Here is a 12247-nt window from a genome sequence, read left to right as displayed (position 1 = left end):
AAAATTGATTCAAGCAGTAGTGATCTATGGCGTTTTTGAACTCTGAGTGAGTCTAGAGACCTATCTACGTTGGTGGTACATACCACAAGATGCCTTGAGTTTCTGGGATGCCTGGTCCCGTAAGCAGTGCCACGGATTGAGTTCTTCTGTTAAAAATATCCAAAGTCATATTTATTCTCTATGGCCTTATCCCACCATTCCATGCTAGTTAAATAGTTTTTTCGGTTTTTATCTCACATCTAATGGGTTTAATGTGTTCTAAGTGTATGACTCCATTTGGTGCATTGGATGCTATGGCTGAGAGGTGCCATATAAAAATATTGTTATTGTTATGATGATGAGTTCAAGCACTGGAGGGGAAATTGTGCAATAACTTAGTACTGGAGCTATCATTATTTTCAACAAAATGAAGTTTGGCTTCTTACTACACTACTAAGCCTTGAAGATTAAATGGTATCTACAGCATGTATCTTAGCAATGAGCCAAAGAAGTCCAAAGAAAAAACGTTTGTTATAACAAACATTTCATATATTATAAAACAGATGTTCACTTTTAAGTATTCTTGATACTTTAAGAAGTTGATGATACCCACGTCAGAAATTAAGAAAAAAAAATCAAATTAAAAAAATCCACACATTTAGGGTATTTTTCCATTTATTAAATTTTATTCATTCTTATTTCCAGTGTGATCAGATTGGCCAGCTATGTTAATTAATTTAACCCTTAGTGCTGATCAGTTGCCAGTTAGCTGTGAGGTTGAGCAATAGTTTGTTTCATTGCTGTAGAAATGCATCATTAGGATGGAAGGTGCATGGAGTTCTGGAAAAAGGGACTGTTTAGGTCTCTTCCCTCATGATGATGTGATATTATGTTCCCATTACTTGAATATTCATTATGGTTTCCCACATGTTTTTGGCTACCTCTGTTTCCTGCAACTGTTTACATTATTAAGTTGGTTTGGCTTATAGAAATGTAGCTTGAACCTGTATATCGTTAGAGTAGCTTGGGGTGTTTGCATAGATTGGGTAGATTTCCCTTTCACCCTAAAATAATCATGGGTGGTTTCTAAAAGGAGGTGAGACAAAACAACTGGGGCCGTGTTACGGAGGGGCCTCAAACCACAGATGGAAAACACCACAGAGCTAGCCTGAGGGGTTCTCAGGGGGTGCCAGGCACTAGGCCCTCCTTGTGCTTTGACTCAGGTAACTTTCCACAGAGGTTACAGTGAAGGCTTCATTCCTTTCAGGATGGGTGGAGAGGGAGGCATTGCAGAGCATCCCCTGATTCAGAGGCATGGGAAATTGGCATGTATCGACAGTGCCGTGAGTCCAGGACTTCCTGCAAGGGGATAGGTGGCATATGACAAATTCATTTGAAAACATGAAGTAATAACAAGTATTTATTGCACAAAGAATCTGGTGGACTCTGATCTAGAAAGATGGAGAGGACATACTGGTCAGAAGATGAGGCCTCAAGTGGCTCTTGGCATGTTCTACTTCCAGACCCCTGAGTTCAGTTTCAAGCTGAGATCATTCTCTCCTTCCTTTGCTCTCTTTCTTTCACCAGAAAGCAGTGTGGTCCAGTGGCAAAGAGCTGGGATTCTGGCACAGGAATATCTGAGTGTAAATCATAGCCCTGCTCCTCACCAGCTCTGTGACGCTGAGCAAGTGACTTCCCTTCTGTCTCTCAGTCTCCCCCATTTGTAAAGTGGGGATGATAATAGTGCCTTCTGGGGTTATCATAAGGACTGAGCAAAATAAATGAGTGAAGCACATATAATAGTGTCTGTAGTAAGTGCTTGTTAAATGAGTGAAAGAAGTCCCATGTTTTCATAGTTCCTTACACTTAACTAGTTAAAAGGTAAAAGGGTGTAAAATGAGTTTCTGGTATATGTCCTGATGCTGTTAGAGACACTAAGTATGTACTTACAAAAGTGTGGCTTGGGTAATCATCCAACCTCCTGTGCCTCTTTTTTATTCTCTGTAGGAAGGGGAAGCATACCTGTCCCAAAGGGTTGTAATGAGGAATAAGCAAAATAAATCTTTGAAAAGTGCTTTTTATGTAACACGTGCTTGAGAAATGGTTGATTCCTTCCTCCCTTTTCCCTTCACTTTAAAAAACCTTGTCCCTGACTGTTAAAGATTTCTACAAGTTAAAACTTTTATTTTTAGTCTTCTCTCACAAATATAAAATGCAACTAACTTGCTAATGTTCTGGGAAGTCTAGGTCTGAAATTAGCAGGTGATCAAAGCTCTACGAGAGTAAGTGATCAAAGCTCTAATTTGCTAAGGTCATCACTGTAGCAGAGAAGAAAGGATAACATATATTGAGTATTTACTGTGCCTGGTACTGTTCTCAGGGATTCATAAGAAGCAAAGTTTTTAATTCTCACAGCTTGATATGACACTTTATATCAGTGTCATGCCCATTTTATGTGTAAAGATACTGAGGTACAGGTTCAGTAAGTAAATTACCCAAGGAGATGGAGTCAGTAAATACATTACCCAAGGAGATGGAGTCAGTACATGGCAGAGCCAGGATGTGAACCTAGACACTCTAGCTCTAGAACCCACAGTCTTAACCACCTTGCTGAATCACTTCTCAAAAACAACAGCTATGAAGTCAACAGATCTATATTTGCATCTGTCGTGTGCTCTTGTACACATTTCTTAACCCCTCTGAGCTCCATGTTCCTCCTTTGTGATTTAGGCATAAAATGCATTTGTAAATGAAAAAAAATGTTTAATGTTGTGAGGATCAAATTAGATAACAAACACATAGCACCTCACGTCAGGTGAGGTATGCAGTAAGCATTCATTAAATAGTAGTTTTAGATGTTATCACATATAATTTAGAAACTGTGACAGGATCCTTCCACACCTACCTCTGCATTTTGTCTACTGCCAGCTCGGTAATTCTGGCTTCTATGAAGTTGATCAGTTCAGCCTCACAGGTATGGGCATATGAAGCAGTTGAAGCAAAAAGCCTTTGTCATTGTCTTAGATCCCTCTAGAACCATCCCTTAGAGGACCACAGGCAGTTCACACACAACGCTTGCTTAGAGGTAGGCATAACCTGTAAGCATGGCTTAAAGTAAAAGTAAAAGTACCTTAATTTATACCCTGAAGTCCATAGAGATTTGTCTGTTGAAGGACAAGAATATGGACTTTCTTTTAAAGAAATGCACTTATCTCCAAAATTATGAGCTTTAGAGGTTAATCACTTATTTATTTTATTTGCCTCCTGTGGACATAAAATATTTTTGATGCAACAAGTTTTAGCAAAGACCTTAAACAGTAGAGAAAAGGATGCATAAACAACTTATTTTTAAAACCTCAGCATCAGAGATATTGGAATAAATACAATTGCTGTAGAAATATGTCATTTTGGAATGAGGACATTTAGATGCTAAATAACTTCTAATTTTATATATGCTGGCCAAAACTCTTCCTTTAATTTCAGACTTGCGTAGCTAAAGACCCAATGACATCTCTCCTTGGATATCTCATAGGCATCTCAAACTTGGCATGTCCAAAAAAATAATCCTTGGCTTGTGCCAAACTTGTCCATGCAATCCATTCAATCTTCCCTATCTGGTAAGTGAACCCAGAAACTCAGGATTCTTCTTTGATCCTTTTCTTTTTCTCCTCAACTACATTGGCCCATGTATTAATCAGTGTGTCCTTTCATTCTATCACCAGGATACCTCTCAAACACATCCACTTTTCTCAAACTCTAATGTACCTTTCCAGTTGAGGCTGCCATCATCTACCTACAAGAGCCTCCAAACTCATGACATTCTCTGCCTAGCACAAAAGTATTCCTTATTGTAAGTCCTGCCACTGCTTTGCGTAAAGCTCCAGTAGCTTCCCACTGAACCTAGAATAAGATCCACTGTCACTGCTGTAGTCTCTACCCTGTGCATACCATCCCCTGCCACTCCCTGCAACTTCATCTAGTACCTCTCTTCTGTTAAATTACATGCTAGCCACAGTGGATCATTTTTTTTTTCAGTCCCTTGAACATCAGACTTTTTTATGCTTTCTGGAATCTTCTTTCCCCCACTGTTCGTATTAATAGCTCAGCTTCCGACTCAGCCTAAGGATCACCTAATCAGCTTGGCCGCCTCTGCACATCTCATTTAGAAATACTCTTTCTCCCACTTCAGCCCCTCCCCACTGTGGTTGCAATATTGTTCCATTTTCAACTTGGTTTTTAATAATTTTATAATTTTTAGCAGATTTTAGCAATGTATTTGCTTTTGTTTGTTCATAGTCTGCCTCCCCCATCAGAAAGTAAATTCCAGAAGAGTAGGGTCCAGGTGTGTTTTGTTTGCTAATATATATCTAGATAATACAGCCCAGATCTTGGCACCAGAATAGATACTCCAAAATTATATGTAGAATAAATTAGTAGATGCATACATTAATATGATATGTATTACTATGTGTAGTAATATCACAGTGTTTATTAAACTTTCGTTTATTGTTAGCAATTATTTGTTCAAAAAATTTGTATTGATTGACAGAGCATGAGCCATGATGTCTAACAGATAGAAGTTATTTTTGTTTTTGAGACAGAGTCTCGCTCTGTCACCCAGACTGGAGTGCAGTGGCGCAATCTTGGCTCACTGCAACCTCCGCCTCCCAGGCTCAAGAAATTCTCCTGCCTCAGCCTTCCGGGTAGCTGGAACTACCAGTGCACTCTGCCACACCCGGCTAATTTTTTGTATTTTAGTAGAGACGGGATTTCACCGTGTTGCCCAGGCTGGTCTCGAACTCCTGAGCTCAGGCAATCCGCCTTCCTTGGCCTCCCAAAGTGCTGGGATTTCAGGCGTGAGCCACCACCAGCCTGATATAAGCTCTTATACTGGTTCTATCACTTAGCTGGATAACCTTAGACAAATTAATTAACCCTTCAAAGAGCCTCAGTTTTCTGATCTGTAAAATGAAAGCTATAATAGTCTCTACCTAATATAAATTGAAAAGTGCAATGAAATAACGCAACAAAAAGGCATAGTCCACAGTCATAGTGAATATCTAAGAAGGAATGCTTGCCATTGATATTTTCCATTTTTTAGGGACCATCAAAAGCATTGAAGGCCCATTAGCAAACACAATTGACATTGTTCCTGCCCCCATAGGGGATACAGGCATCTAAATGGACAATTTAATGCTAAGAGCTGCTGAAGAGAATGCACAAGGTTATACGTGCTACTTAAATGAATGTTCTTGGCATTAAGCTCAAATGAATTTTCTTTGCATATATTCCATCAGTTACTTAAAATCTTGCCATATTTTGGATTTGCTTCATATTTGGATCTTGATTTTTCCATGCACATTTTTTTGTAGAGTATCTATTATTTTTTCTTGCATGATGTAACTTTTTCTCATTATTATATTTTTCCAACTTTTCAGTTTTAGCAGTTATACAATTAAGGCTCTTTTTTGCCTTCTTAGATATCCCTTTTGAAGGCCTCTGTCCTCCTTCTCCATCTCTGCTTTTATTTGGCTCTTCTGGTCTGAGCTGTCATCCTGGGACATTCTTTCCTTATGCTCCTTGGTAGGTCCTCATTGAGTATCAACATTTTCTTTTTTTCTTTCTTTCTTTCTTTTCCATTGGCTTCTATATTTTACTGGAATCATACTCAAGAAACTTATTTCAGTGCACTTACTTACTCTTTGAGAGTTTGCAAATATCTTCATATTTGATTAATCATTTGACTGGCCATACCATTCTAACCATTCTAGGTTTAATAATATTTCCCTTAAGAAAGTTGAAAGGTGGACATGGATGTTCCTGTATCTTAGCTACTTGGGAGGCTGAGGTAGGAGGATGAGGCCAGGAGTTTGAGACCAGCCTGAGCAGCATAGCCAGTCCCTATCTCTAAATTTTTTTTTTAATTAGCCTGCTGTGGTGGTACCCTCCTGAAGTCCTACCTACATCTGAAGCTAAAGTGGGAAGATCCCGTGAGCCCAGGAGCTCGAGGCCGCAGTGAGCTATGATAGTGCCGTTGCGCTCCAGCCTGGCAGACAGCACGAGACTCTGTGTCTTCAAAAGAAACCAAAAAGTTGAAAACAAGCTCTACTTGTAGTTTTTAGTAGACACTAGTGAGGAGTTTGGTGCAGTCTAATTTTATTCTTAAAAAAAAAAAAAAAAAAAAAAAAAAAAACTAGTTTCCACCTTCCCGTCCCACAGTTTAGATCTTGAATTGTTCACCCCTCCTCCACTTCCAGAAAGTTTCTCAGATATTTTTAACGCTGATATTCTGAAATTTTACATCATGTAAAGAGGTAAATCTTTTCTTCATCTATACTGTCGTATTCTCAGTTGACTCTTTTCATCTGCAAAAATGCTCTCTTCTCTATTCCTCATATTCTTTATTGAGAAATTTCTCCTTGGAAAAAAAAGAAAAATTTATCCTCTTCTACTCTTTTTGCCTCTTTTTTCCTGGGGTTCTTGTCTGTTTTATGAGAACTCTTAGCTTCTTTCTCTCATATTTTAGACCAGCTGTATTTTTGTCCCTATATCCTTGGGAGCATCTTTCACTTTATTTTCTAAATTCCTAATTTTGACAATAATATTGGAAAATCTAAGTGCTAAGTATTGTTTCAATTGTGTGTATTTTTTTTTTCTTTGCATAGCATTCTGTTCTTGCTCTGTTCTGAGTTATCTTCATTGTTTCCACTTTTAAAATCTTTTATTTGGTTCTCATATTTCTAGTGATCTCTGGTTGATCAATCTTTTATAGAAAAAAGATCTGGATGTCTGGCATTGATTTTTCTCTGTTGTTGAGGATGTTTTCCACTTTTACTGGATCTACTCCAAATGAGAATGCTTGGAAGTGTGGGTCAAGGTCATTTCACTGACAGTCTTTACGACATGGATTCAGAGCCATAGACAGGCTATGGGCCCCTCAAATGTACAAGTATGGAGGGCTTTGCATGGGGGCACAAAAATCCATATTAAAAATTTTTAACTTTCCCTTTATAGGTTTCTTGAGCTTCTTTTTAAAAGAAGAGGTTGATGCTGGCTAAATGCTAGCTGCTTGTACTCTACTTTTACAAAGCTTGTTTAAATGTTATTGCAGATCCAAACTGGACTACTTGTTCTCTATTGAGACATTCAATCCTTCTTCTTAGTCCTATTTCTAGTCCCTGTTCTGTGTCTCTCATAATCACTGACTTTAAGATCAAAGGCTCTTGGGAGGCAAAACAGATCAACTGGTATCCACTTGCTCTTATTCTCCTTCTAGAATATTTTAGGCTTCAGCTTCCTCTATCTCTTTTATCCATCAACATGATCTCATCCATGTGGCCTGTAAATTCATTGGAAATATCCCATTCATTAGTGATGCTCCCTTCCATTCTTTTCATTCATATGAAGTTTTTTTGTTTAATTTTTATACTTTTATTTCAGTGGGGTTTCAAGAGAGTGTGAAGGCAATATATGTACTCAAAGACAAAAGTTAAATTATAACATGAAATTACTGTACAATTTCCCTATAATTTATTTAACCAGTGCCCAACTTTTGGATAAATCTTTCTAATATTTTTCCACATTATAACTATTTAACATTTTTATCTGGAAAAGAGAGGTTGAAGATAGGTCTGCAGGGCAGTACATGAAATAATGAGAAGCTGAACACCTAGTCCTAACAGAGGTAACCTTTGGAAGCAATGAGCGGACAGAAAATTCAAGTTAAACCAAAGTTAGGGATCCCATGCAAAGAATTTTTATGGGCTGTAGGTTACAATGCCATGTAGGAAGTCGAGAGCTCTTAAGAGTAGCAGATTAAAAAATCTATATGGATCTTTGCCTATGAAAATTGTGAACATTCCTAATTATGTCAATAGGAAAAAATTTTTTAAATGGGATTTCTCCATCCAAGTATGCAGACACTTAAAAGTCTTGATATTTAGTTGACAAATTTTTCCTCCAGAAGGATTGCACCAATTTACACTCCTATCAGCCACCAACCTCTCAAAATCAAACAAAAATTCCCACATTATTTGCTAATTTTATTAGCAAAAATTTACCTTGTTATTTTTACATACATTTCTTAGACTATTACTGATATTGAATGATATCTATATAATATTACTCAGTGCCCAGACCAACCTTCAGTAGGTATTGCTGACTTTGTTTTGGAAATGTGTAGACTGAGGCTCTGAGACCTTAAGAGTTCTGAAGTTCACACAGCTTGTACGTATTTAAAAACAGATGAAAACATAGATATTAGTTTGCCAAAAAATTTAAGAGCATGTGACTTACCTTGCTCATAACTTTTTAGATGAAAGATCAGATCAGTCATTTTCTTTGAACCTTAGATATAAATAATTATGTCAAATATTTTCTACTTTTTGAAACAAATGTGTTTTGTGAACCCTTTGTTTTCTTCATGCAAACCTTATTCAGAGAGGGATGTCTCTGCTATTATTATTATTGCACAGGGTTGCAAGAACAGATTTCAAATGACTCATGGGAATTTAGCTTTCTCTGAGATCTTAACATCACTTTGTCCCGTTGTAGTCTATGTCTTTATCCTAGCAAGTGTGAAAAAGTTGCCAAGTAATACCATTTTACCAACCTAAATTCTTGAAGATGTTTGATGTAAAAGGTTAAATGCTCTTCGTTCTAAACTGGTAGCATAGTCTTCACTGTAGGTCTGGAAGCTACCAGAAAACTATGGCATACAGTGGGACTAACACAAGTTGAACTGCCCTTTAGTTTGGCTGGACCTGAAGAATTCCCTCATTCGATCACTGTGTGGAGGTTAAAAGTCTAGGCTTTTAGCACTGATATGCATAATATGGATGAATCTCAAAAATATTATGCTAAGTGAAAGAAGCCAGACACAAAAAGTCACAAATTATATATGATCCTCCTTATAAGGAGTGAGCCAGAATAGATAAATCCATAGGGACAGAAAGTAGATTAATGGTTGCCTGGATTTGGGAGGAATGAGGAGAAGCTGCTTGTTCACTTTAAAATGGTTAATTTTATGTTATGTAAGTTTTACCTCAATAAATTATTATTATTTTTTAATCCAAGTTATTGAACCCAACAGACATGAAATTGGAATCTAACTCTATCATTTTCTAGCTGTGTGAATTTGGGCAAGTTATTTTAATTTCCTAACCTTAATTCTAACTTTAACATTTAAACCTCCATTCCCTTTAATGTCCTGATCTGGAAATAAAGATGACTGACAGTCTACCTACCAGACAGGACTGTTGTGAGAACTGTATGCAATGATGTATTAATACATAAAGCCTTTGGTGCAATGGTTGACACATCACAAGTTCTTAAGAAATGGTAGCTGGGCCAGCCTGACCAACATGGAGAAACCCCCATCTCTACTAAAAATACAAAATTAGCTGGGCGGGTGGCACATGCCTGTAATCCCAGCTACTGGGTAGGCCGAGGCAGGAGAATTGCCTGAACCTGGAAGGTGGAGGTTGCGGTGAGCCAAGATCATGCCATTGCACTCCAGCCTGGGCAACGAGAGCGAAACTCCATCTCAAAAAAAAAAAAAAAAAGAAAAAGAAAAGAAATGGTAGCTGGGCTATGATTGCTATTACTGCTACTGACTGACTTGCTACTACTACTGCAGCAGTAGCTGCAGGAGCTGTATTCCAACCCAGATTCTCGGTATATTCAAATGACTATTTTCCATTCTGGAGTCTTGCTTCAGGAAATTCAAGTGGGGTAAAGTCACATGACATTGACTTCAGGAGGCATATATTGCCTCAGTGGAGTTCTTCTTTTGATAGACGGGTTTTAGATTAAAACTGTTTCTAATTACTATCAAAGTGGAACAGAGTTGGAGAGAGCAATGAGTAAGGGTCAGATCCCTAAACCATCACATTATTGGCATTCTTGGGAGAGCTGTGGACCCTGCCTCCAAGTGTGTGCTATAGTTGATTTCTCTCTTACTGAAAAGGGACAAACCCTTGAAAAGGTAGTCATGCACTGAGGCATTTAAAAGAAAATGTGAGAAGAAAACAACGAATGTCACTAAGCTTCAGAGAAGGAAAAACTTTAGGCATCAGTTGAAAGTTGTCCCTCTGTAGTGGATCGGACGTGTTACACAAAGGCACAGCTTGAGGGTGTTAGGAGACCCAAGTCCTCCATCTCTATCAACAGTGGCATGCGCAAAGGTACTTTTATTAATGGAATTCTCCAAAGAGCTCAAAGCTCATTTGCTGCTTTACTGATGGACATTCTTTTACTCACTCATGCTTTGGTTTTATTTGTTCTTTCTGTGGGCTCATCAAATCAAGAGAAAGCCAGAAAAAAAAAAAATTGAGATAGGAATATCCTGTTTTATCAAGTCTTCTTGTGACTACCATCTCATTTGTTCTCCTGAAGCCTAATCAAATGAGACATAAAGGACAGCCAACATAAATACCACTTACTGAATGTGATAACAAAGGTAAAATTAGTTTCAACAACATGTTCCCCAGTGTCCAGTTTCTCCATGGAAGAGTGAGAAGTCAGAAGTGGCCGCTGATGTTATGGAAAGTTCATGGCCTTTAATGTAAGACAGTTCCAGTGGACACAGATTTTCATCCAGGGCCTACGATTAGCTATGTGGCCTTGAGCAAACCTTTAGGTTTTAGGGACTTTCGTGTCCTCATGGGAAGAATGGAGATAGTAAAATCTATTTCCAACAGTTCTTAAAAGCATTGCTCAACTCTTTTTAGAGGAACTTAGTGCCCAGCACCCCTTTTCTCCTCACACTATAAGCTTCAAGAGAGATGTTGTAGCAGCTTTTGTAATCATAGTAACCAACAAGTTTTGTGCATTAGCATGGGTGAGGGAATGCTTACGTAGTGCTTTCTGTCTATTATCTCAATTAAATCCTGACCTCAAGTCTGTATGGTAAACAGTTTACCGTGTGAATTTCAGTCATTCATCCAAGATGGCTCTGCTAGAGAGCGTAAGAGCTGAGAGCAAAGCCTAAGTCTCTCTGACAGTGAAGCCTGCACATACAACCTCTTCTACCACCAAAAGCCTTGAACCAGGGTCTAGCTGAGGTTTCAGTGATCTGCAGTCAGTTGAACTAAACCATGGACCCATACAGTAGACATTGAGTAGTCAACTTCTGGGATGCTTTCACCTGGGATCAAATTTCCAGCTTCAGAGAGACACTATGTTTCTGTGGTCACTGTTCTTTCCTACCCAGAGTTCACTCAGTTGAGTGCCCTACCTCTGAGTCTTCATGACGGGAACACCAGCTTCCAAAAGAGGCCCGGCACATGTTAGCTTCATCCATGCAGCCCCACTGCATGGCGATGAGCGAGTCAGATGAACACTGCACATTTGGATGAACCTGAGTCAAGAAAAGCCACAAGTGAAAACACGTTTATTTCCAAAACGATGGTGCGTCTGCAAGGGTGTAACTGGCACTCATTGATATTTTTGGCATTCATGGAAAACACCCCAGGCTGCTTAGGTAATTAATTTCCTAGGGTTAGTCATTAACAGGCTTCCTGCTTTCCTTCTCCTTTGGCAGGCCCAGCTGTGAGATACAGTAAGTTCAAGATGTCAGAGGCCAGGCCGCCTCCCCTGCTCGGGCAGCACACGATGCACATCCTGAAGGAGGTCCTGAGATACGATGACGGGGCCATCGGAGAGCTGCTCAGCGCTGGAGTGGTGGCCCAACATGAAACCCACTGACAAAGGAAAAGGGTTCTTCCTCATAACCTCAATCCGAATACCCTGGCAAAGGCAACACTTTGATTGGACCCTTCTCCCCAGTTCTGATACCACTAAAAAGAAGATTTAGGGCAACTCCCGATTTCCTGCATGGCGTCTCCAGAATGGCTCTGGTATTAATGAATCTAGTGCCTTTTAAATGTACCCCACGTTTTGTTCCCTACTATTTTTTTTTCAGATGATGATTTAATTATGGATTTGTGGGATTTTTAAAAATAAAGATTTAAATTTTTTCCTGGAAAAATGCACTCCTCATTCTAATTACATTAATGTCCTAAACATTTGCTCCTTACCCGCCATGCCCTCACCCCCGCCCAGTCCATACAGGCCTGAAAAAGAACAGATCTTTTAATACTTTCTACTTGTACATAAAATCTGCATTTAACTTTGCGTTAGGGAGTCAAAGCAATAAGCAGAATGACAGTCTCTGTGATTGATTTTAAACAGAATAACTTAATTCTGAGCTCTTGAACCCTTTGTTAGTCTGTAATTTAAACCATGGACTTTGCTGATGTCCATTATA

General features: G+C 38.8%; 1 protein-coding gene across 1 annotated transcript in view; it reads left to right on the top strand.

Annotated features, from left to right (window-relative positions):
• Window positions 1-11968, top strand: part of SUGCT (succinyl-CoA:glutarate-CoA transferase) — a 736947-nt gene extending 724979 nt beyond the window's left edge. The window contains 1 exon segment of the mRNA XM_025381064.1: window positions 11522-11968. Within this exon segment, the coding sequence (XP_025236849.1) occupies window positions 11522-11685 (164 nt within the window). The 3' untranslated portion in view covers window positions 11686-11968.
• The last annotated feature ends 279 nt before the right edge of the window (window positions 11969-12247 follow it).

Source organism: Theropithecus gelada, chromosome 3 (assembly GCF_003255815.1).
Source record: "Theropithecus gelada isolate Dixy chromosome 3, Tgel_1.0, whole genome shotgun sequence".
NCBI lineage: Eukaryota > Metazoa > Chordata > Mammalia > Primates > Cercopithecidae > Theropithecus > Theropithecus gelada.
This window is presented reverse-complemented; position numbering and strand designations above follow the sequence as displayed.